The 27,906-nt window shown below is 38.4% G+C and overlaps 1 protein-coding gene across 3 annotated transcripts in view; it reads right to left on the reverse strand.

Moving 5' to 3' along the window:
* The window catches only part of LOC148169745 (kinesin-like protein CG14535), a 91,663-nt gene that overhangs the window by 15,717 nt on the left and 48,040 nt on the right, over positions 1–27,906 (reverse strand). For 2 of the 3 annotated variants that reach the window (XM_088043416.1, XM_088043415.1), the window contains exon 5: positions 16,178–16,346. In XM_088043416.1, coding sequence (XP_087899542.1) covers positions 16,178–16,346 — 169 coding nt within the window. Of the gene's footprint in view, positions 1–16,177; positions 16,347–27,218; positions 27,551–27,906 lie in introns of those variants that run through there. The other variant, XM_088043417.1, reaches the window with a different exon arrangement.

Below are 27,906 nucleotides of genomic sequence, written 5' to 3' on the forward strand. Positions count from 1 at the left end.
AAACGAACTTTCATGTTATTTTCGAAGATATTTTCAACACTTTACATGAATTTCTTGACATTTTGAGGGTTAGATTTTTTTTGAAAATAAATAAAAACGTTTTTAACGCGATTGGAATTTATTAATTGTTATAATAATTAACAATAATATTCACAACAGAGAAATCTAATTACCCCAATTTCGAAATCTGAAGTTTGGACGTTGTAACCATCAAGATCTTCTCCAACAGAAGTACTTCCGTTAAGACACTTTAGATTGAAAAATAATCATATAAATAATCAAATAATACGTTTTTTTGAAATTTTTTCTAAAGTATAAATAGTCACGGATTGCTCATTTGATCGTTTAGACCTTAAATAGCAAAAACGGAACATGTGGGTTGCATATTTTCTGCTAAAATTAATAATGGTTTCAGAGGTTAGTACCGCACGGTTTAAATTGTGGCCTTAAGAGTTAGGATACTGGTTGAATGGATCCTTTATAATAAAGAACGGTGTATTAGTATATCAAAAATCGTATTTGTTTATTTTTTGCAATTTTGTGGGTTGGATAGTTTTTGCATAACTCCACTCAAATGTGACCCGATCAGTAAATATTACTCAATAATTTATACGTAATTTTAATCGATGGAAAATCTATTTGGGCTAAATGTATTATTTAGTTTTTGCTAAACGTCGTATTTTTCTGCGAAACGTTTCAATTTATTCAGTTAGAGCTCTTGATCTGGGTCTTTGGTGCTGACTTCTTGTGCCCCAGACTGCCAGGTCACCGGCTTCTCATTATACATTATTCCCTTGTTTTTCTTCCTCATTGTTGTTTCAATCGCATCTGTTTTTTAATAAGGTCTAATAAAAAAAATCCGCGACGCATCCACCTTGGGTCGCATTGTGTAAATGGAAAATGAATAGCGAACGAGCAAAAATCCAATTACTGCGGCTTGTTCCAAGCGTATTGTATCAGATTTTTGTTTCTAGTTTAATTAGAATTTTCACAGAAATATTTCTGCAGTTGCAGAGTACAAAATGAAATTCCTTTGTTAAATTGAGCTTTACTTAATCCTCCACGAAATCAGCAAGCTGCTCTTTTACCGATATTGATTTTTTGTGAAAAAAACCGCAGTTTTGTTCGCTAGTTTCGGACATAAACCGCCGCAACGAACGTTATAAAACATTCATTTAGCTGCAACAAGTTGTGCTATGAGCTTACGCCCCAACGCAAACCGTCCACTTCAGCGACCAAGCGAATAATGTGATCTTACGTTTTTATGACTTTTGTCTGCTTTCTTTAAACTCAAATTATATAAACGGTGAAATATTCGCGCCCCCAATTTCGATAAACTGCACGCGAAAATAAAATTGGCAATAAATATCAGATGAATTATTGATGATCCATTCTTCAGACCGCTTACAAGTAAGGGGCGTAAACGTAACAGTAAGCAGGAATGGAAGCAGGATTGCTGCATATGTTCCCCATACTTTATGCATTGATTCCAGTCTGTTCCGCAGGGCTGTTTTATGGCCGCATTCAACGACTGTTTCATACCATTGGAATATTTATTACGAAGAGTATTGTTTTATCCATGCGAGAAAATCATTCACGAAGCTAAAAAATTAATATCTTTTGAATAAGCGTGTGTCGTAAAGAGTGAGATTTACGACAACACCAAACAGCTGAGATAATAATGAAGAAGACTCCAGACGCAGGAAAGAGTTTTGCGGACACTAATTTAAATACTAGGCGCTGTGGTATCGTAAATTTGAAATAATAGAGCAAAAGTATGGTCGGGCTTGTAAAAGTGCATCTTACGGAAGATACATTTTATGGAGAGCTGCGGCAATAGTCGCAAAATAATTGGTAAAAAACAACTTTGTTCAAAGGATAAGAGACGTTTCTTTGAAGTCTGTAATATATCTCATCAACTAACCAAATATGTGCACATTCTTCAAAGTTGTTAAGTTTTAAACTCAATTCCGTTCAACCTCCTGAGGCGTACAAGTAAAAATTTATTAAAAGTAGGGACTCTTTATGTAAGAAATTTGAAAATATCAGTGCGTTTAAATTCCCACTGTCGCAAAGTTGATTACAACAAGAAAATGCAAAAGTGTTTATCTTTATCCCGTCCTTTGCCGAAAGGCGGCAGCGCCTGAATTTAGTTTCCCCGTAAATCAAACTTGTTTAAGTAAAAGAATCTTGAAGGAAGAGGCAATTTATCTAACAGAGCGAAGATAGTCTCAGTACAGGATTGGTCCTTAGGCCAAATAGTGTGCAAGTTAGCACTTGGAAGAAGATTGCGTATAAGAAAATTCCGTGTGCAGTTTGAATGCGAATTGGATTTAGGACAGTAGTAAAAGAGCTCGAATAAAATAAAGCCTAGAGCGGATTAGGGAAGTGTAACTGCACCGAGAATTTGTGGTTTCCAGTTCCAGTCTTGAACTTTTCCAATTGAAGCTCTCGCTCGACTAAATTCAGCAGTAACGCATGACAAAAACTTACAAGTTTAATTAAGTCGTTGAGTAAGTTTTCAACTGATGTATTATTAAAACGGACTGGTGAAGCGGCGATCGCAATAATTTAAGCTGTTGCGGAGGTCCGTGCGAATAACGATCCATAAAATGTTTACAACTGCGAGTTTATAGATCGAGGCCTTCCCAAAAGACCGTTATGCAGCGAGTGAGGTGATTTGAATATTTTAATTGCAGTGTCTTTTGCAGGAATACCTACGCACAAAGGGACGCCGTAAAATGGGCCAAGATACAGAAATAAAAATTTTAAAAGCCATTAGAACGGCCATGCATATTTATTGGAGACCGTAAAGAGGATATGAATTTTTTTTAATCGCGCCCCTATAAATTCCAACCCTGATTTACACAGCAAATAGATACCAGGGGCAGCAACTTTTACGTACCACTTATAATAATATCGAGCATCGTAAAATGTGGTTTTGTCGTATCGTTCATTTTGTTACCCGAAGCGTCTCACCGAGCTCTTATTTTCATATCTTGATTGTATATTTTTATGTTGCACTTAAACTTAAGATGGATTCAAACATAAACGTTTAATGGAGATTCCTTGCATTTTACTTTGTCGGAAGAATTGATTCAGTGCGGACACGTGGCAGACGAATAAGAACACCTGAACTTGAGAGATTTGAATAAGCCTCCCCCAACCGCACTGAAAGGGATTTCGGGTCTTGATTTGCATCTTACAAGCGTCGGCAATGTTTGTTAGATGCTAGTAAGCCTACTTTGAATAGTTTACGTGTTCTATCTCGCATCATATCAAATGAAACGGGCATACAAACGAAATATGAATATTTTTCAATTCCAATGCGAATCCTCACGAAACGATCCAATCGATTCCTACTTTTTATTGTCTTCAGGGACAATAAACGAGCACACATTAAACCAGTTTATTGGGACAGCAAAAGAAATTAAGCATTGAAATAGCTGTTAGCTTCTGGATATATTGGTCCAAGTCGAACTCTCTTGACAGTTGAGGAAAGTTAAACATGCTTCCGGAGGCCTACGATGTCACTTTGTTTGTTTTGCGAGGACTGTCCTAATATTAGATCTTTTTGCACTTAACATGTGCCGATCTTTCACTGAAGTGGACACACAAAGAATAAGACGTACTTGCCATTCAACACAAACATGGACGATGGGAAGAATAAATATATTTCAATTTAAAGTTAAACCGCTGATTGGACAACAAAGAAACCATTGCGATTTAAAAAGTCCTGCGCCACAAATAACTCTTGCAAAATGAATGTTAATGTGTGAATATCACGCCTAAGTCGGTTCGCATATTGAGCTCGATGACTCGAGTGCGTTGTTTGGACGCGTAAATCTAAAGTCTCGCGTGCATTTACCATCTAAAGCTCAGAAAAAGTGCGTGGAATTGACTCGTAAAGAAAAAGTGTCACATTTTCAATAGAAAGTAACTCAAGGAGTTATTAAAAATACGTGAAGGATGATGCCATGTCTAAAGCTTATTCCGGTAGGTCTTAACTTTGCGCGTCGTTGTGGTAATAGCTTCTGGTAAAGTCGCGACGGTACCATTTATCTACAACTTCGTGTTGGGATGCACTTCGTAACATAATAGATTAAAGAATAAGGTATTATCAGGCGGTGTCTGTGAAGGAGTGTAAAGTGTTATGGATACGAGCACGCGACGGTTACGCTAAGATGAAGCAATTTACAGTGAAAAAATGTTTGTTGTTTATTTGTCGCACAAACACAGTTATTGTTGGAAATTTGTTCCGGAAGACCCATCTCCAAGTGATTCTATAAAAACGGCGAGATGACAAATGAGCCAACATTTAGAAGGGACACATGTGCTCCTGCGATGTTCCCTTTTTTATAGTAGAGCGATCGAGAGGAAAGAGATATGGAATCTTGAGTATGTAGAAGAGATTTGTTAGAGTTCCCCGAAGACTGGCCGGGGGCTAAGAATTAAATCCAACTTTCTACAACAAAAAACAGTCGCAAGGGCGATTAGGTGCCCTAAAACACTGCTCGTTCAACAAGCTCGAGTACGAGTTACATGGCAGATGACACGGCTTTTATCAGTAATATCTGCAAGATGGTGTACGTCGAGGGTGGAGACGGCTGTCACGCGCTATATTTGAACAGGCCCTCGGTGTGCAACTCCAACAATAAGTTGGAAGACGCCGCCGCTAGTTTTGACAACTTGACTTGTGTGTACACCGTTACTCTTAATGAGTTGTTGCGATGAGTTATTCTCGTCATGGGAAGACAATGCCGTGTCTGTTTTAAGTAGACGCCGCATTTGCAACTAATTATTGCGACTTTACAGGTTCCAGACAAAAAGGGCTCTTCATACACAATCAGAATTAATGAAAATTTCCGGAATTCGGTTGGCGGCCACTCGAGCACGTTTGGGACTTTTCTTCAGCAAAATTATCAGTTATGGCAGGTATAAATAAAAATTTATCGCCGCGAGATTGATGGATGACCATCAACTTCTGAAACACCATCGTCAGATTTCCCACGTCTAAACTGTTAATGAAGTAACGGACAACTTGGTACTCAGCGTCGGTCTGCTGTTGTCCTGGGGCGAGTGCCGATATCGGACCCCAGACACGATCGCAGTAAAGTGCTCCGACCCCCGTTTCCATTGCGCCCCCGGCTAAGAATTAAACGCCTCCCCCATGGCTCCTGATTGCCGAACCTGCCTGGCATCCAACCACAATCATACAGCAATAAAATGTACCTTCTCTTGTTTTTCCACTCCGATGGGCGCTAATGCTGTCCTGCGGAAAAATTCATCGATTTTCGTGCGATTAAATCAGAATTCTAGATGGGTTAATCACTATAAAACTTTCGTACGACTATCAATCCAGGCACGAACGCATTCTATCGTGCCAATATGGCGGAAATAATATAAAGACTTCTTGGCAATAAAATAAAATTATAGCCAATAAATACATGGGCTTTGGGCGTCTTTTTGTCTTTGTGGAGGGAATATCTGCTTTATGTCACACAGTGGGGCTGCCGGGAATACAAAGTGCCCACATAAACGAGCTGATTTTACGGAGACACAATCACAGTGCGTATCAAAGTGTAATTATTGACCCCTATAAAAAACTAAATTGTTATCAATATGAATCACTATTAATACCCAATGAATGACTGCACAACTTCACAAATCCCAACTGAACTTCTAATTCCATTGATGCGATGGATATTTATGCACATTGAAATAACTTCGGAACTCGAGTTATTCACTCTCAACTTAAAATCGAAACAATTTATCGAGTTAACGTGTGATACGCAAAACGACTGCGGCGAAATTCAGAACTTTGTAAGTAATACTGTAATATTCATTTCCGGCATTCATAAATTACTGAATAAAACACGACGGTCGGAAACAATTTAATATTCACAAGTGCATACATGTACTCACTTTGCAACGATGTAAATTATCCTTACTGGAAGAAAGCAAACTTTCTGTGTCTTAAACATGACGTAAACCTTTGAATTTATGTGCGCTTTATAATGATCACTTTCAAAAGTTATCATCTTAATATGACTGCAACGTGTGTGCCAAGTTGGAACTTGAGAACAAAAAAAGTCGCGAGGTAAAGTTTCAATTTCCGGTTTTATGGATTAAGGGGTTTTGTGGAATTAAGCAAAATAGTCGCAAGGACTGAAAGTTTGCTTGTATTTCTCAAGAACTTTTGGTCTTTGGTAGTCAAGATTAATTTTCTAGTTCTAATAATACCAAAAGCGTTCAAACCGGTTTAGAGATGAAATTTGAAATCTGTTAAATTTCCGAGCGCCCGTCAGTGGTATTTTTGGTAGCAGCGATCGGCTGAATCGATTCTCAAACATTTGCTTTATGAGTATTGACATTGGCAATATATTTCCGAAATAGAATTTATTATTAGGTTTGAGCGAGTGCGAGCAAGTCTTGGTCTGTTAACATTGATGTCCATTAGACCTCTAGCACATGTTCGTCTATGAATTTCCGAGTGTTAAACTTAGGAAATAAACGGCACAATTTAAACGTTATAGTCGGAACCCTCTGTCCGCATGTTCCATAAAGTCCGTAAAACGATCGTCAATATTTGCGCCAGATTCGACTGCCGGTGTAAATAATTGGCATTGCAGAGGAATTTAGTTGACGAAGTTGTGACCCAGAGGCCCGAGAGTGCCCTCTGAACTCGCCCTCTCCGTTTCCGCCCTCTCTTGTTATAATAATTATCAATGAGACCCTGGAGATTAGACGTTATTACCCCTACCTCAGCCGTGTAGTTACAGATAGCTCGGGGCCATATTGCGTTCTTCCGTCTGCGTCGTGCTTTCCACTTATTTTTTATTCTTTAATCAATAACCTCCTCGCGACAAGAATGATTAACGCGATCATCTTGATGAAATTTTGAAAAGGCTCGATCATGAACTCGTTATCAAATTATTTCGCGTATAACGTTACAGTTTTGGGTGTTATGGCCCTGCCGGATCTTGAGCTGAATAATAAGGACCCACCAGAGATCGGGGTTAGACGATGGGACGTGGTGGACCCATAAAGACTTCTCTATGGCACTTGAGGCGCTCACGCAGCACGCGAGGATGAGCCCATTTTCGGACGAATTCACTCACGCATTAAAGTTTGCACTATTGTAAGGTAAATTTCATTTAACTCCCCAAAAGCCTCATTTCATATTCCATAACGAAAATTGGGTGTCTTTGTTGGCGAAAAACTTTCAAGATGCTATCAAACTCGTGGAGGAAAATTAGTGTACGTTTACACGACTCGTGGTTTCAAAGGAAGTTGTAATTGTTCTTTAATTATAGTTATCACGATAATTGGAAGAACATGCTTTATTTATTCGTTACTCTTTGTAACCACCTGTACCGCTGCTAATTGCGGTTGATGCGGAAACAATCATTAATGTGGGAACAAAAATAGTTGGTATAAGATAATCTGTTCGCTACCCGCCTCTTAATTAAAAATTCACAAAACCTAAGCCGTTGAATCCCCTGCAAAACTTTCTATTATCCACGCACCTTTCTAATCAAAACAAATTAATAATTAAACCATACCTGCTTCCCCCAGTGAAAATATTAATGATTGGTTAAGTCCGTCCGGGCTTCGCTAATCTTATAATCTCGACAGTGGAGTTAGTCCATATGCCAAAAGGGCTTAATCTTCAATTATAACAAGCGGTGTGCATGCGGGTGCATCACCATTGTTTGGGTTAATCCATCATCCAATCCATCCCGATTATTTTAATTGGAAAGTACCGAAATGGATTTCCTTAAAATCGATGGTAATTTTTCACGTGGTCGTGTACTTGTTAATTGACAATGCAAGCTTGACTCGAGGATTACAAATGGATTAGTTGTGTAATGAGTAAGCAAGTTTGATGTGGTCAGTTCAAACAGACGGACGTGAAACTGACATTGTTGCAGATGGACGTGCTAATCAGCGGAATCCCATTTTCAAAAGGGTTTTTCAGAAGCGACCTTGTTGGATGCCATGTGTAAGTTACCTAATCAATATTTATGAGTTCAGGAAACAAGGCAAGGGTTAAAACGTTATCAAAGGGCGAATGCCCTAGGGCAAAATACCCACAAACTTGTTACTCTAATTGAGTTTTTTAACTTTTTCGGTGGGCATTAAATATTTTTCGGTTTAACCGCTGTCCTGGGACGAGTTAAAATACCAAGAAATCGGCAAAGACCGACGCGCCAAAATATCATTGCCGCACTGGATAAATGACGAAATTCACGTTAAAAGGCTAACGTACGAAATGGAATAAATCAGTCTTGACTGGAATACATAAGTTATTCCAAGATTTAAGAGCCCAATCCCGTTATAGGATTATGCAAGCTGGTATAAAATGAATGTTAAAAGAGAGTGGCAGCGTTCGCCGTTAATGTCAGCAGAGAGTATCTATACAAGCCGGCATAAAACTTGGCACTCGCAATTTGTTAATTGTTACGAGCGCTCTACAGAGCAAAATTAAGCAGGAATGCCTTACAAACTTTTTATCTCATGGCAATATAAAAGAAGACTTTCCTCACATAAACCCCTGCAACTCAAGCGTCATTTAAAATAAATTCATTAAGTGCAACAAATGCAGACTTCAGGAATTTAACCCCGCAACCGGCAAAAATTCCGCTTGCAATAAACGCCAATTTGTTTGCTGCATGGTCAATTTATATACACGTGCGTGCAGTAAATCCCATAAATAAATCCACATATATTTTGATTTATTCTAGGTTAATTGCAATTTACCATTAGAAGCGTCGGACAGGTTTATGGTATTATGCAGCAACAAATTTGAACGTGGAAATTCAACGCGATCACTCTGAGTTATTAAAAATTCTAACTTTGGTGCGGTTAACAAAAATTTGGGAGTGAATACTTCGCTTCTCAAGCGTAAAATGAATGTTAGTGAAATTCCGCTTTCCCGGCGCATCCACCAATTTTAGCTGTCTCGTCAAGGGTCAATTGTGTGATGAAAATGCAGGTTCCAAACATTAATTTAACTAATAATGGTAGAGTTCTCCCTGCGGTGTCGCTTGAGGTTATTTCTTTTGAAACGAACGGAGTTTCTTTATTAGGCTCCCACCAGTGTTTATATACCCTCTTATTGTCTTTCTTCGCAATCGTCCGGTATTAGTATCGACCATTTTTCTTCGCGCACTCGAAAACAATTTATCCCCGTAGCAAATTTAATAAGCATCCCACGACAAAAACTTAAAACGTTTTCCCGTTTGTATTATTAAATACGTACAAGATAAGTTTTATTTTTTGTTTCGGAGTCCCGAGTGGATCGGTCAACGTCTGTTCGAATTTCCTCTTCAGAATTTTCTCTCTTCCTTTTTATATATTTATGTACGTGTTCAGAGCCTTCCAAACTTCTCTCGAACATATTTGTCGGTTGCGAGTTTTTATCCAACTTCAAAAGAAACTTCAAGAGTTGCGTGAAGCATTCAGAAATGACAATTATTAAAATTGTGAGTTAGTTGGGGAAAAAATGTGGGATTTTCGCCCTTGTTTTCGGATAAAAAGGGGATGATTGACCCTAGACTCGTCAAAATCACTACGATGGACCAAGTATCCCTTTATTTATTTTATTACCTTTTCAATCTATTCTGGAGAACCACCCTGCGTTATTGCGTCTTTTCAGAAGGCGATAAATTCATTAGGGTTGAATACGACTACGGATGGGAAATATGAGCAGTTTAGGGTTGAATATTCTTGATTACCTGGTCAATATCTAAATTCAATAGATATTAATTAGACTGAACAATGTTTATTACTATTGTCGATGGAACAATAGATTCATATACCTGTCCGACTGAGGCGGTAAATGTGTTCGAAATTAAATATTTAGTAGTGCAGGTGGAGTTAATAATAAATTGCGAGCGCAGTGAGAGCCTCATTCGCGAAAATATGATTTTACATTTTCATTTATTCTCAAAGCTAGAGAGAGCTCATTAGCGTTGTTTGATAATACAATAGCAATAATTTAGCCACATGTAAGCAACAATTAATATGGTAATTTTATGTAGACGAATGGTAATACAGCAACGTAAATACCATTAGTTTAATAAAGTACATCTAGGTTGAAATAAAACAGCACGAGCGCCAACATTTATTAAAAAGAAAAGTACCGACATAACGGCTCAAACATAAATTTTATGCTCTGGTTTATCATGTGTCGCTTACTTTTATTTTTATTCCATAAATTGAGTGCAAATCTTTTTAGCGAAAATTTTGGCCTTCGGCAGTTGTAAACACACGCGATTGGCTTCCGACTTATTCATATATTCAAACCGGGTCGAATTTCCATAAAACAATGAGTCCGACGCGTCGGGACGCATCGTTCCTCTTCCATCTAACAACTTCTAACGCGGTTTTGGCACTTTCTGTATCGCGAGGTGTCATCCATCGCGAATCTGACTTGCAAATAATCCGAAGCCAATCCACGTTTCAATCCGGGAATGTATAATGTCGTCTGGACGGTTCTCTTCCTGATTTCTAAAACCACCGGCTTTAGAATCGATCGTGTTCTAAAATTGCCGTTAAAACAAAGGAGTTAATTAAGTTTACTATCGGAATTACGTTGGCTATAAAGAAAGACGTCCGTCATATACTATGCCGGTTTGATGGGATATCAGCACAGGGCATCATATAAACGAGCGTGTCATTACGGGGTTGTGCATTCTGCGTGACTAATTGTGCCCTGCAATTAACCTAGCTTATAGAGGGCTGATCCCGTCTCTGCATTGTTCCATTATATTCTCGCATTGTTGCTAAGACCGAATAATAGAGTCAACAGGACTGGTCGACATCGGGAACCCTTCAAAAACGATGACAATTTGAAAGGATGGAATAGTTGCGGTTATTTTTGGAACGGGTTGTTTGTCTATGATGTAATAAAGCACGAGAAACAACTATAAAGGACGGTTTTAGAGGATACTTCGTGATCTATTTTGATAAACATCTTGTTAACAACGGTCGGGGCATAAATTATTCATTTGGCCAATATCCCGTTATTTTTAAGACATTTACAATGTTTCTCCGGACAAAATTCTCTGTTTTTCTAGTTCCACGTTCCACGCTCTAACTTTTGTTCAAACTCCGACCATTCCATCGCCTTCAACTCCCTCAACAATTGTATCAAAATGGCCGTCCGTATCGGAAACAAAACAACCTCGACCGAACAGTTCAATTCAATTCTAGCAGGAAAAGTCTGTGTGCACCGGAATCCAGCGTATTTATTATTTAACCGGAGCATTTGTGCATTGACAGATCGAGTGGCAGTGAATTATAAAGTGCCATGTCGAGTTCGTCCGCCGTCCAATTAGCTACTAAAAACAAGTCAAGGGTAACTTACCCCAAAAACATGTACAATGAAACATTACCATGCAACCAACAGAGCACGTCCATATTTCATGAAGAATTACCGGTAATTGAGCTACGTAATCAGTTTTGATTAGCGAACCTGACCAAACTTTTCGGTGTTTTAATTGAAAACGAACAAGATTCGGTGCGTCGAGGTGTAATTTTTTATAAACGAAACAATGAAAGTTTCTAATTAGTTTGATCTCTTTCTCCGAGTCGTGCGGAACTCTTGAAAAGTGTTCGTGCTGAGAACACGGAAAAACGATAGAATTAACTGCTTTTAGAAGCACTTGCGGGGGATAATTAAATAATAATGAACTAAAGACAATATTGCACGATGGATGCTGCTTCAAGTTTCAGGAAAGAACACACCTCACTTCAAGTTTTGAATTACGTAGTGATAGATATTATCCAAATCGCGGATTGTCGCCGCAGGGCCCCCGGGGATTCCGAAGAGTGGACCTCCGTCCTCAAAGTCTTTGATAATCAATAGAAGGACAGCTTGTTTGAGCCTCGTTGCTTTCTGTCAACTTTACTCACCTTTTCACTACATTCGAGCTCTGGGATTTGGAGGAAATGATAAGAAGCTTCAAAGCCGACGTCCGTATTACTGTTTATTGCAAAACAAAATACACAACCGAATCTCCAGAGCAGATATAAATGGAATTACCAGAAGACGGCTTCTATCGCTTCGATATAGAAAAACGAGGAATCAACGTCAAGACTCAAAGACAAAGAAATTAGGTCATTGAAGCACGTTTAAGACAAAAACTATCATAATCCTGTCATGTCAACAAAAGGCCGGACTTGAATGGGTGGTTGTCGGAATCGACGGGATTAAATCCGAATGGACAAAGGGATTCCGATTCATTTACTTGGGTTGATTGTGAGAGACTCCCTTGTTTACACAATAAGTGCAAACAGAACAGGTAATCATTGCTTGTACGGTACCAACTTGAGGATGCACAAATCTCTGCCATTAGTGCAAGAAAATATGTGAGTTCCTTCACCTTGTAAACAAGCCTGGCGTTCATAATCAATATCGACGCAAAAGACAAATAAAGAAACTTAATCTGACGTGAAAGCGAAAGTAAGGTGGAAGATGAACGAAACAGGTCGTTGGTAATCCGGAGACGATACCACGTTCATTAGAGCCATACAGATCCGAGGAATGAAACGAAATTAAGGATGAACCTGAAAAGTTTCTGCTAAGCCGAGTGTTTACAGAAATGGTCAATTTTTCTGTTTGTTTCATCGATATTCAGTTATGGAAATCGTGGTATCGAAATATTTAGTCCATCAAACGTTAATCGCAAATTTATGTATCATTGTCAGATTAAATTCGCATCGTCGGTCGCCTAATCAAAAAATAATATCAATCCTCAATCTCCTGCGGGCACGTCAATTATAAACTTTATGCATATTCATCCCCGGCTCCAATTACCCCGATTCTGCAAACAAAAATAGAGCGTAAATGGAAAAAGAAGTCGGTGGCGTGTTGTATTTTAGTCGAGGTCTCATCTGCGAGTCTGTCAGCTTTCGATTCGTATTCAAGGAACGAAGTGGAGTCCAATTATTGGTTCGTCTTTCTCTCCCTCCGTTCTAGGACATCTTCAGCGGAGACTTCGACAACTCGTGATGTGGGTAACATTAGGAATTCTCTCGGAACCGTCTCGTTCGTTATACATTTTTTCGGCGGAATATAAATTACGGTGCGTCATTTTTGAGTTCGCGACGATGAGAGGATACCGCAAATAGCAACGATGATAATAAGAAAACTAAAAAATTACCTCGCCAACCGGAGCAATGGCGCATAACATTCAATGAAGCGCACTAAACAGATTGGATACGAGACCAGGATGAAGAACGGAGGCGAATGCTGCTCTGATTGCCAATACTCGACCCCTGACCCAAGAACGCGACCCAACTGATGCGAACCGACCATGTGGATGCCCGGATTTCCAATTCCATTTAGTAAGATCTGGGCCGGTAACTGAAATTCCAGATTTGCCCACATTGTTGCTAAACCGTATTTCATTTTCAAACAGCCACTTCCGGAGTAGTTTACCCGTCATATCCGAGTGAAGCATTTCATAACTTGTCCATTTGGCAACATTGAAGCTTGTCGTATTTTTCTAAACGTTTATTTCGTTTTGGCCAAGGATCCGCAGCGCGTGCGAATATCGTCATTTATTGAGTTTTAACCTCGACGAGGGTCACTTTCGTCCCGAACGGAAGTCGTTAAATTGAAATTTCATCTCTTCGAGTTGTTCGTACGAGCATGGAAAAAAGCGATCCAATATATCAAACCGAACAATGCAAACAAACGGTGGAATTTACGTCGATCTCCTAAATTAAAACGAGCATCCATAACAAATCAACTCTTCATACGAAGGAAGAGTATTTCGCCGTTGCACTCCATTTCAGGACAGTAAATTTCCTGCGGAGTGCCATAATACGAGTTTACTGTGATGTAAACAGGTTTTTAAAGTAACAGCAGTGTAAGCCGTGCACTTAGGAAGGTTTAAAGTTGGCGTGAGTGCCGTACATATTGGTTTTTACTTTTACAATAAACAGAGATAAGCGAGCTTTCAAAAAACCCACATCCATGTTATTACATTCTTTGAATCGTTGTTTGAGCCGATAGCATCGTCTGTTATGGCGCATTAATAATGGTAAATTACTATTACAATTGCAAATGCACTTGATCGTATTACAGATGTAAATAAACATTTACAAGTCCGTATTGCGTGCCCCAGTCCAAATTATTAATTACTTCCAAGGGCGACAAGCAAGTTTACGTCCCATTAATCAAATAAAAAAAACGTTCTGGTTTTATTTCCACAATTAGTAGCAATTTTGTGAGAGCACATCAAATCTCAAAGCGCTGATAAAGTAATAAAATGTGCCAAATCGCAGACAGTGTCCTCGCACCTTCCAAGAAATATGAATTTTACTGTCCAACTTTCTTTATTTTCCGCCGATTCGTAATAAAATCTACATCTCAAGGAGCCTTTTATTACCTGAAATTTTATATTCTGTTGCATAAAGGTCTAATAATATCCGTAATGCGCAAAATAAACTCCGAGCTTTCGTTTACGAGCTTTCCTCCGGGACCATGCAAGCAAAAAACCTGCAGCGATTAATCCAAGACGCCTATAATTATTCATAACTAAATAACTCGGTTAGGGTCGAGAGTGTAAAAAGTTTGAATTTGTAAGGGAGCGGCAATTGCTTGAGACAATCCATTAGTTTCGAGTCAGGACCCTAATTTTTTACTGACAACTTGTATATTTGAGTTGGGACATGAAATTTTTTGCAATTTAGATGAAAGCTCCACTTTTACAGTGCAGACTAAAGAAAATTTTGTTTGATAAATCTTTGTAGGATTGTCAGCTATCCCGGCTTGAAGGATCAATAGAAGGGATGATTTAGGGTGAAGGTCGCGACGAGTGAGGGTACAAGATTTCTTATTATATCAGAACCGTCAAAAATTCGATTTTTAATTTTCTTTCTTGTTCTCTGAAATTAACTGTATAAACATAATTTCCCAGCGCAATGAAGATGTCAAGCTAATGCATTTCGCCATTAATCAGTTTAGGTATTTGCATAAAGTTATTAAATAAACATTGAGTTGAACTCTGCGGTAAATAATACCCGCAAATATCAAACAAATTAATTCGCCACAAGCAAAATAAACCGCGACTCGTAATAACAGTAATAATCTCGTCAGTTAGGATAATCCTAAAAGTAGTAAAATAAGGATGCCGACGCATCTGTGTAGTTTAGCGTGAGGCCAACTCTGGCATTATTCAATCCTGGCCTGGACTTAAGCTCGGACATCGGGATCTCGCTGGTCATTGTCCTGACTGCAACCTTTCACTTTAGTCCGTTCTGTAGATTATGTCGAATCATTTACTTGATGCGATTAAGCCGTTGAAAAATGTTTGATATATTGGATTACTGGCTTTACGGTGTCGAGGGTAAACTCTCTGCCATTTGTATGAGCTGAGACAAAATTTACCACACGTGCTAGGTACAAAGGGTTCAAAAGAGAAATTTTGTTTGGTCAAGTTACTAACTAATTCAGGATTAGTGGTTGCTGCTGGCGATCAGTTGGACTTTGTTGTTAGTAGTTACGCAATAGAAACTTCGGGCCTCAAAAACTGCCCCACTTTATGCCAGAGTTTAAATTCTCGCTTTTCCGATTCATTTTGAAGATTCTGTTATAATTCATGCTTATTAAATTCTATTTTTGAAAGCGTACTTTTGAGTTCTTAATGTTCTTTCTCGGACCGTTAATTCCCGCATCCGTTTCTGGTAAATAAGTATAATTTTGTATCCCATAATTCAGTTGGTAGCTCCCACAAGCCCCATATTTAGCTAAAACCGACCTTTGCATGCGTCACGTAATCGTATCGAACTAAACGCTTTGACCTTGCACGTTTTCGTACCATCACACCAGAAATCGCCAGAATACAGAACACTCTCAACCAAAATCCACCCCTTGTTAGTGGTAGTATGATAATTGAGCTTGATTGAGGTCTCAGTGGTAGCCGCAACGGAAGAAAGGGTCTCTGTCAATTCACACCGATTGATGTATAACCCTTCCAAAATTAGCAGTGCATTTTCCTCGAAATTAAATTAAAAGGAAAACGGAAGTAAGACGGTATAATAAGGCTATAGATGTAAGAGGATTAAAATAAGAAGTCGGGCTACTTACGAACATGCAAAAGAGCTTCATTAACGAACTCGACCTTTGACGATTAATATTAATGAAAAAATTCGCACTTACCTTGCCGACGCCAGTGACTTCTTTTACGCCAATTCGACGCAAGAGGGCGGGTGGAACTGGGGGCGGTGAACGCTGCAAAACTCCGCAGAAACCAGAAGAGTCGGTCTCTTCGGAGTTGTAGCGTTTCCGCCGGTGAGGAGATGAAGAGAGGTTCAACTTCTGGGCGGCTCTGAAAAGAGTAGCAATTAATCGAAAAATCGAGATAAAAAATAATTATTGGCTGTAGTTGCAATGCCCTCGAGTTTAATTAAATAAACACCGAATGTGTGCACAGTTTCTGCCGTTTCAGCGTATCAAAATCTCGTTAAAGGTATATTAGCTGCAACGCTGCTGTAATAATGTTGCAATCATTGACGTACCTTTAATTAGAAAATTAATTAATAGTATTACCGCTTTTCAGTAGTAAGCAGTACCGGTCCATTTTCGTTTAATTATCGCTAGAAACCTCCTAAATGTAATGTAAATTTCTCGATACAAACCGGCGCAGTGAAACCCCCATCCATAAATTACACCGACAATAAAATCGGCTACACTGAATAATTCTCTGTAATTATCCAAATTATCATAATCCAGTAATAAATCCCCTTAATGCCGGCGAACAAACACGCCGTGTTGATATTTTTAGTGCAGTGGATTAGGTGCATTATTTTGACGGTGCACCGAAATTTTTCCAAGCCACGTGTCTTCGATTCAGGTGGTGATAGTGTCACTCCGGTTGATGGATCACTCACTCCGGCCCCAACCTCAAACCGGAGTTCGTTCATGTGCAAGACCCTTTTCGCCATTATTCAAAACAATTCAACAAGGTGATGTTGAGGTTGTGGAATTAGTCACAGGTCTTGACGCGCGGTTAACACCGGGAAATTGAGCCATTTGTTTTAAATTTGGATACAAACACAGAAAAATACAATCTCAAGCGTGTTTTATTAGATCAATATATGTTTCACCAACGTGATACAATTGTGGAAACACGGCCTTTATCGTTGCGACGACGGAAAAATTACAATTCCGGATTTGCTCCTGACATCTTACCGACCAAAGAAAAAATACTGTGATAGCCGCCTGTCGGAATTATGGACTGTTGTATATTTGATTTTATGGAAATACGACAAAGAAGAACGGATCTGAGATAAAAAGAAATTTTAGATCAATACTCCGTTTTTGGGTTCTCACTCTCCGGTATAATTAAACATAAATAGTTCCCACTTCCGGTTCAAAAATTCGGAAAATTCGTCCGTGTTATTCCAGAAGTTCGTCGAACACAAAGCCGCAGCAATAACACATTAGCCAGTTTGGAAACGGCAATATTTTGGTAGAGTCCTGCACAAACAGGCTCGCGAGGATTACGTATGGACGTCACGACCTGTAGAAGGGAGTTGACTACAACCCCCTTTCGTCTCGTCACGTGACTCGTTCGTTCCGGAAGCAGGAGTCTGTGAAATTGGAAAATCCTGGAAGACTTTTACTTTCACACTTACGCGGTTATTTTTTTTAGCTTAATTTCCAGAGGTTTTCCATCGATTTTGTGTCATGTTAAATTCATAACAGAGCAATTTTCATCGGTCTCGACTTAACGTGGTTCACTTAGCGAACTTGTCGGCAACTTTATCCCCAATATGACTGGAAATGTCAGAGAAATTGAAAGATGGATGTAGTTGGAAGATTTGGCCGCGTAAACGGGAGTATTTAAAGTTTTCCGATTTTTTCTCGGGCTATGATCGATGAGAGGCCAGAAAAACCCATTAATTTATTATCAAACAATTCCAACGTAACTTTGTTCCATGTTTGCTGCTTTATTTAATAAAATTCCGTTACGTGCGTCGTACTTTTATAATAGCGAGCAGCTTTTATTTCTCTTGAGATTTTCCTGTCACGATCGCGATACATTTTTGATAAAACTTAATACATGATGCAGTGGAGCCTTCAGATTCTATAATAAAATCACCCATTATGACATTACCTTGTTAACCACGAAGGACCCATCCTAATTAATTAGTAAATTCCATTTGTCAACAATTTCGTGACAAAGGTTCAGGAACTAGCATTGTTGAATTTTAATGTTGAAAAATTTTGACTGCGAATACTTTACATAATTTAATAACAACAAGAAGCGAGTAGAAACGGAAAGTGATCTGAATAAATAACAGCAAAGTCTGAGATGACAAACCTCACATTTCGCGGAAGAACAAAGTCAATTGTTAAAATAAATTACACCGAAAAGGTTTCGTCGTAGTTTTTTTCTTGTAATGAACGTATTTGCATATGCTTTCAACTACTCGTTCTTGCAAATTGGATACTAGACAATAAACTCGCACAAACAACTTGATTAAATTGCGAGTACAAAAGTGGCCTTTTAATTTTTCAAACAGCGTGACAAATGGGAGAGGACAAAGCAAAAAAACGAGGCTAATTTTATAAAGTTGGCAGCAATAATTATAATAAACTTGAAAAATTCAGTTTAATACTAGTGGGCTTACTCCAAGGCGACATTAATGGCACAAATTTATTAGTTTCATTAATATTGGAAAGATTAGGGTGCCCGCTAGAAAAATCCTCATTAAGACAGTGCATCACACTGTATATGATTCGTTACTGCAGGCGACATTCGATGACGATTTTGATATGCATTCAACCCTCTTGGCGGATTCTGTTCCGGTTGAAATTGACGTCACTGCCATCCCCGTATCGCTCTCAAAGCAATGATAATGCAGCATAAGGAGCATGAATATTTTCCCTCCGTAATCTCGTGCATTTCCCACCCGCGACTTCAGATATCGAGATGGCGGTAGGTGCGAACCATGCATCAAAAGAGGCGACGTAGTAGGGGTAGGAAGGGGTCCAAGCAGTGGTAGAAACATCGGCGGAACTTTGCATAATGTCGGCGGAGACAGCAGAGGCCTGCTGGCTATAAATCACCACAGCTGCACTGCTGATTCTTACGCTCGTGCTGTTCTTGCTATCCTGTGAAAATATTGAAACTTCCTTTTTTCGCTCGCAACAATATGACGCAACAATTTAATTGCGTTTCGAGCAAAAATGGAGAAAATCGAAGTCTAAACTTTGGGGGAGTACGTGAATTGCCCTTAAAACGAAGAAAAGGATTGGGATAAGTTTGTTTGGGCGCTTTTCAGGAAAGATCCTGCGGGAGTTTCTCACAGGGTGACGCGAAAACATTCGGGACTGTAAATATTAATGGGTTCACGTACGCTCACATTCATAATTAAAAAATAAAGTATCTTAGGGCACTTTTTACGACACAAAAGCCACTTTTCCTCTTGAACGGTCGAGCGAATCTTAATGGCTTAAATAATTAAAACCCTTGTTAGTGTAAATGAATAAAGGAGCTAATTAAAGTGAAAATATTTGATATTCGCCGCTTTTGTACGTCTTCATCGCCTCTGAAATTTGTCCGATGTCGTAATATTGACGTTCTTTGTCCCATAACTGTGCCGAAACGCTATTGTGTCCCTTTTGTATCAAATGTGGAGTTAATTAGGCGCAAATTAATTATAAAACTTGTGTTCATTGTGTTGGCGTGCTATAGAAAAGTAATAAAATAAAGCAGGGCGAAAATACAACAAAGCAAACATAAAAAACTCGGAAACTTCAAGGCAAATTGAGGCAAAAAACGCAATGCGTTAATAAGAAAAGGGTTGAGTTTTTGCGCCTAAGACCCTAAATAAATCAGAGACGCCCTAATGGCCGCTCACTGAAATCTACCTATATCGTGCTTGTTTCTTAATCAAAACCATTAATTTACGAGCGTGAGGGTTTTTATTTATTTTTTGCTTATTTCATGTTTGCTCAAGTTACATGCTACGGCCGCTATAAAGTATTCTTACTGTCAGCGGCTCCTGACAAATGGAATTCTTGCATAATCTGCATAAAGACAAGGATTTATTTTTGGAAAAAATACATGAATGGTATATTTACTGCACAGAGACCAGGACAGGACAACAGGGATTATCTATGGATTTCCGCACGCTCTAAATTATGTGCTTACATGTACTTGTCGTCGATTTCGACATTAATTAAATTCGTTCTCCCCAAATAAGCGACGTCGACCAGAAAGCCATGCAGAATTTTACATAACACAGTTAAAAGCTTGATTAACGGCCAACTTCGCGATGCCATTTCGGGCACTTAACAGGTGTTTCATTTCGGCCGCTTTTCACCAGCTGAAAGCAAACATTGGACAGATCTTGGACTCTGATTTACCATCCAACCGAATTTCTAAAAACCGGAAACCCCCCGACGACATTTCCTGGTATTTACCTTCTTGACCCCGGTAAAGGCTCTCCTGTTCTACGAACCTAGTGATTATGTTAAAGGGTGGCAGAATTCAGATGACCCCAGTAATCAGAAAGGGCGTACAATGCAAATACTAAAATCCTTTGTGCAAGATTGCGCATTTACTTACAATTATAGAGTAATCCAGAGCTTACATCTAAGCTTTCCTCTTTTAATCTTTTAACTGAATCTAACGATTTCGAATAAGCTCCCAGATACTCTCGATAAGAAAAATGTAAATTTCTCCCGGCCCCATAACTCAGCGATTAATCAGTGACGCATTTTTACTTGACCACGTTTCTTTATTCCAGATATTATCCGCGTTTGGATTTATTCCTGTCTATTTAATAACACATCCAGGAATAAACCGATAAATTTAATCAAATGCCGCAATTGGAGCACCATATCCGCGTGTAATCAAGCAAATAAAGACGTACTTTGATGCTCTTAACGGTCGGCTTCACTCGAGAATAAATCAGAACCCCTCGTCTTTTTATTTCACGGATTTTAAAGAACTAAATGGGATATGAAATAAGCCTATAATGACAGTTTTTGTTTGTTGATGCACACAGGCAATAGTCACGTGCTTCCATCCCCGAAATGCAATTTTAATGTCTACTCCTATACAGTAAATTGTCGAAAAATGCCGCGGTAAATCTTGGAACGACGCCCTTTAACTCCCCACGTCTTGGAAGGGTAAGGTCAGAGTTATGGGACGGCTGGAGCGTGTCACGGGGCGACGAGACGCCGACGCCTTCTTCAACGGACGAACAATAAAGAGAATGTTATTGTCTTGTACAAATTATTTGTTATTTCTCTTTTCCACACCAAACATAACATGGACTTCCTGTTGAGGTTTTTCCACACTTTTTAATAGCCACGTTTGAACTTCACAACAATTCGGGATGTTTTCTTTGGACGAACGGATGGAGGACTGTTGAGATTAATTGCAATGAAGTAAATGAAGTCTGTTTGAATAACACACACAGGTGAAATTTAATGGTGGATGCGCCAAATATAAGCATTTTGGACGGCGATCCATCAAAAGGTGCCCCCGCCGCCGGTGCCATTTACAATTTATTTAAATTTTCTAATTGTCGCCGTTGAGCGAAACCGTCAGCAATTTATTCTGAAGTAGCTGTGAATTCGCTTTTGTAAATCCTAACAAAACGGAGAAAGTTCGTCGAGACGTTTCAAGTTATAGCAAATCCTTTGGTGAATTTATGAGCCTACACTGGCGTCATTTGAGTTCGAACTGACAACATAAAATGCTCGCAACAAAAAGTTTGATAAGTTTTTTCTCGAGGTGCGGCCGAGATTTTTTCAACTTTTATAGGAACTTGTGGATTATAATGCACTTTTAAATGAGAATGTGGGGATAAAGTGACCTACATTGCTGGAAATGCCAGAAATCGAAAACGCCGCGTTCCATATAAATGCCGCAAATATTTGAAATATGGGACTCGTCGTTCAGACACACATAACCATGAGATATTGGATTAGAAACCATTTTTATTAAAGTTGCATATATTTATACTGAGATAGTTAAAATGAGTTCTTAGATTTAAAAATGGGCAATGTTGTGGCTCAAAACTACTATCACATTTCCGCAGTAAATGCTCCGATATGTTTACACTGCGGCTCATTACATAGTGAACACAATGATTTACGTTGCATAAAGTAGATTTTGATGGAAATAACTCCCGGAGCAATAACAATAGCGTTGTTCACATTCATGGTAATTAATCCAACTATGAACGAATCCAAGCTGTTAATCACGCTATTTTAACCATAGGGATACCATTCCAGGTATTCAGAGCAATAAGGACATTAACGCCACAAGCATGTGTATATGGAGTGCGCATAAAACAGAGTTAAATGGCATCATAAAGTCGCGCATCCACTAATTATACAAGCGCACTAAACACGCAACACTGCTTTAGATAATACATGGTTGCAATGAAAAATTAAGTCGTCTTGTGGTGGAACTTTACAAAATTGAGAGATATTTGTAGGTAATAAAAAGACGAAACTGTCTCGTAAAGTTTCACGTATAAATTGAAAACGGATAAAAGCGTCTCTGCATCTGTTTATTATTCAGGAGAGTGATTGCGATTTATTGCCGCATTTACCGTGAATTTATTTTTGAAACCATATTTGCGGCCGAGACATTAACGAGATAACTGTACTGGACAATTTACAAGCATATGTATCGTATATCAGCCCTAAGGAATAGGTCATATCAGACAGAACAATTACTCAGTACTTGCAGACTTGGCAGGTTGCTTCCGGCGAAGAGGTAATAGCAGTTCGAACTCGACATTCAAATTTAATCCAGAAACGAAAAAGCGACGAGCGATTTTCAAGCGGGTTTTCCATTATTTCACCTACACGAGCTGAATGAAAAAAGTAAATAAAAATAACTAGAAACTTTTCCGACTGTTTGTTTGAATTAATCAGCAGAAACAGGGACTTTTAATGGCAAATGTTTGGCGTTCTCAAATGAAAAGTTGAAAAATTAATTTATTTTTCAGGTCAGCGCCTGTGTGGAAATCCCACTAGTGAAAACGTGTAGTCAACTATTTCATTATTAAATAACTACCATTTGACGGAACATACACTCAAATCCCCGTTTTTTCCAAGATCAAAGTACGGAGCTCTTGTATAAAATTTACTTAAATTGCAGATATTTTTGGAAACACGAAACGTATTGAGATATGGGGCGTCTTTGACGGCGATCCACGATTTTCTGATGCAGATTACACTGTTATGGCTTTCCTTCGTTCACATTGCCACCCGGAAATATCTTTTTATCGGGTTTTAAAGGAGATTTAAGGAAAAAATACCACTAAAACGAATTCGTAACAATGAAATCTGAATCAGGAAATTGGGTGGAGGCACACAGTGGTATTTATTGCCACCGAAACAAAATAAATTTATAATCGATTTATCGAGGATCGGAAAGAATAAATCTGAGGGTCCCATTTTTAATTCTCATTCAAAATTATTCAAGCCGCTTTGAAAACGCACTTCATCTAAACAATCAAGTTGCACCCCCCTGAAAATTTTTGAGCGCCCCCAAAATTAATAGCACAATATATTATTAACTTGAGTATAACGGCGCAAGTTATAAATGGCCTGAAGTGCTGAAGAACTTTGTGACTTCTCATAAGCGAACTTTCCACTTTTGTGTATTTATAATCTAATAAAGTGGGCGCGTAGATCATGAATTTCGTCCAAGGGTGACACATGGAGCGATTACCTCGCCGTTAGGATTACCTTAAGTTGCAAAAGTTTGCTGGAAATTGCTCTGTGACGTGAAACAATGCTTATTCGACAATATCACCTTCACCATTGGGCCATTTAACTCGCGATTTATTCAAACGTATTCCATTTAAATAACTTTACCTGGGAGCAAGGTTTATTCTCCTGACGTGCGCAATGGCGCGATCGCATTCTTGTTGTCCTTTTGGAATTTGCCTGGACGACGGTTACAACAAAACGGTTTTAACAGGCTATTTAGAACTTTTCTGCACGGCTTCATCAACTCATGATGGCCATTCGGGATGAGAACGTGGCACGTTTACATGAAATTTTAGTGGTCGTTGGATGGAAAGATGGGTTTGAGGTTCACTAGAGTTTTTTTTTACTCGGGAAGTCTTCAGGATTTACTTAAGTGTCTAGGCGAGACACAAAGATAAGGAATTTCGAACGGAGACGTAAATTTCCGGGTAATTAATTTGTACTTGGCGCAATTTGTAATTTCTTGTAGAAAAGGCAAGACAGCGTTTCATGAACAGTGTCTGTCGCGGAGCAATATTTTACTGTTTTGTTCAAGGGACGACATTATGCGGCAAATACCAACACAGATATGTACAACCAAAAAACTAAATAACTGCAGCGCGTGCATTAATTCCTGGTCGATTTATCCGGTTGGTAAGTAAACAGAACCTACTTTAAGTTTACATAATCAACACAATAATAAATAAACCTCAAAACCGAATAAAAATTGGTCAAACAGTTTAAAAACTTTGAGCTAGGTTTTGAATAATTTCATTGCCCATTTGTCAGTTTAAAAACCTGCGAGCTTTAATAAAAGAACATGCTTTGGCCACGTTCTTTACGACGTAGCACTGTAATAAAAAAATTACGTTAAAAAATAAATTCTTACGAAATTAATCCCGGCGATGATATCTTAACTTCCTTGAATTTCCTCGGTGCGGTTTTTATTAAAGGTTCGCTCTAATGATCGTAAAATTCCTAATTGAGAAACCAATTTGGCGCATTTTATTTGGCGCGCTTTCTTTTCTGCGGGAATTATTAAATCAAGCAACATCAAACGAGGCTTCTTTGAAGCACTCATTCCGGTTACATCATTTTGTTCTTCCACGTTTCCTTTTTGACGTTTTGTTTAGGATTTGCTCTTTGTGGCCGGAAATCCCCGGAGTATTCCAGTTTAGTCTAAGAAACATCGGCTCGGCATGGCGTTTTTTCTATCGATTTCCACCATCGGTCTAATTATACAGTTTTGAAGCGGCTATATTTTAGCTCCGGAAGAGTAAATGAAGGGACGCTATCTGAGCACTAAATCGGCGTCTTTTACTCTGCTTCACTTAAACGCTGAAAGCTTAAAGCCCAACAGCTGACTTAAATATGATTTATTGCGTCTTGTGTGTTATTTTAAGGCGACTTAAGTATTGCTTTATGGACTCCCAGTTGCAACTTGTAACGTTTTGGTGGTCACGTCTATTCACTTTATAGCTTTTTCCACGGTATTGTTGAGTTATTACGGCACTAACGGCGAAATTGTCACTTTTAAAACGTGCTTTTTATCGAATGGAAGAATGACTCGGGGCTACCGACCATTAAAGTATAGCAAGTGATAGGGATGGGACGATAAGGTAAGATAAAGGAAGAAAGACGGATGGAGGACGTGACCCAGAGGCCACACTTTGCAAGAACGTCGATATAAGCACGTGTACAGGTATAAAGGAGATATAGACCGTCGACATCCTCGGATATACACCAATATTTAAAACAAACAAGACCTTCAATAGTTACCACGTTACACTGCACTTCCTTTGCTATTGTAATAAATTTCTCATTCGGTAAATACCATCGGTTTAAATTTTTTCCGCCCCATCAAAATTTATGTAACGTGTTTAGAACACCAGCCTCCGGTGTAGCTTTAATATTAATTGGAGCGTACTCTTCTACTTGAGTGCATTAAAATAATAAATACTAAGCCGACTAGCGAAATATGCCGAAATAAAGCTGGAATATGCGAGGGGTGAGATTATCTCGTCAGCAGACCTACAAACAAACATAGCAGCCACAGGATCAGGATTACAAAGGACGCCTGACACCGCATATAGATATATACGTGGACTAAATAAAAATATAAAACTGGTTCGGAATTATAACGAGGGCGATCAGTTTTGCGAAAGGACGATTAAGTTATCCTTCGGGAGTGAAACGGGCAAAAGTTTGTAAAGTGGGCGAGAAAAATGGCGAAGCAGCCGTTTATAAAAATAATTGTGTCCAAATGTTGTGTTCTTCGCCTGCAGTTTTTTTAGAATTCAAGAAAACAATAATTCTATTTTTCCGTTCCTACTTGACTCATGAGTTCTTGCATAAAATTTTAATAATGTTTGTTTCTAAAGTATTTTTCTACTGCAAGTTTGTAAACAGGAAGCTAATTCCAGTTGTTCTCTATTAAATTAGTTTTGATTTAATAAAATTTAAGAAAACTCTCAAGTTTATTTTGGACGCCAACTCTACTGCAATAAAATTTTAAATAATTTCTGATTTATTTAAGAACTGTGCCAAATTTTTTGAAGAACCAAACAGACAAGTCAACATTTTTCAGCCAACATTGGAGATTTTCCGAGCTTCGAAGCCATGACAATGACATTTGGGAACGCTTTCGGCTCTTGATTCATTTATTATATACGTGTGCCAAATTACAAGACTATCTGCAGCAGAAAAAATAATTTTTTTTAATTCTCAATTATCCGAAATTTTTAATATTTTCAATTAAAATCTATAATTTTTAATAAAATTTTAAAAAACCTTGTATTTCTTATTTGGCAAATATTCTAGTGAGATCAATAATTCTGGTGGTTTTAAAAAAATACTTACTAATGACTTATTAAGTTTTAATTGATTTATAAAAAGTACCAAATTACTTTTTATGTGACATTTAAACCACTGACCGCCTGCAAAATAAACTCACTCCACTTTCTACAAAGTGTTCCAAAAATGTGAAGCAAAACTTTATATTCATTTATGGTAAGATTAATAAATTTAAAACAAAAACAAAAAAGTTTTGTTAGAGAACACCCAAAACTTTTTTTCACAAAAAAATGAATATTTCAATGTCAATCTTTTCCCTGATTCCCAAGTGCGCAAAGCCAGAACGACCAAAATTAATCACCTTAACAATTTTATTACGAGCTGCAACTGAATTTATGCACCTGCATTACAATTCCACATGTTTGGCGCCGGCGAACCTGTAAATACCTGAATATATCCATCTAAAATCTAAATTCGTAATGGTGCACTCGAGCCACCACAGCAGTCTTCAATTCCTTTAAAAAAAGTCTTTTTCCGATCGGATAAAAGAGTAACAATTAAGGTGATGGCACTCAGACTTTTGTAAGAGCTTCTCGAAAAACAAACCCCGGAATGTTAAGTAACGTTACATTTTAAAAGAAGAATTCCAAGCATGCATTGCGAAGAAAAAATTTACCTTCCATCCCAATTGGAGTCACTTGTTGAAGCAGCCATCTCATCGATTATTTCATCATGATACAAGTAGCAAACTTAATTAATTAAGTAATAACGGGCATAACGTAACATAAATCCACCAGAGCGCGGTGCCTCAACAAAAGTTTTAAACTATTATTAAACACAACATTGAATAACAGCCTATACAAGAGATAACTCGATTAACTTGAAACAATTTGATTACATCAATTAACACTTTAACGACATTGTTTATGTTAGTTTTGTTTCGTGGCGTGTTCCTCGTGAGCGATCCTTAAACTTAGTAGTTGATGGCACCGCGACGACTGTCGGCGCGCAACTGGCTACAACGACGGTGTTGCATGCGACGCCGACGTCGAAAACCATGCGCGACATCCAAAAAAAAAGTTTACTTTTCATCTAAAATAATTACCATTCAGGGCGAGCTATTTTTTTAACAAATTCTCGAGGAAGAAATTTCAATTTTGATATGGCTCAATAATCGATCGTGTAATCCGATTAAATGGGAAGCAGTGTTATATTTAAATAAATCATGCCAGGTCAGTGCTACCAACAAAGCCGATTATGGATCGGAATTGAAATTTAGTGAAATATTTTTAAAACAAATAGTCGGGAGCGAATAATTTTTTGTTGGCTTTTATAGTACAACATTCAAAAAGTTATTTAATCCC

The sequence above is a fragment of the Gnatocerus cornutus genome, chromosome 8, assembly GCF_029298725.1.
Source record: "Gnatocerus cornutus isolate USDA-ARS CGAHR chromosome 8, icGnaCorn1.1, whole genome shotgun sequence".
In the NCBI taxonomy this organism is placed as follows: Eukaryota; Metazoa; Arthropoda; class Insecta; order Coleoptera; family Tenebrionidae; genus Gnatocerus; species Gnatocerus cornutus.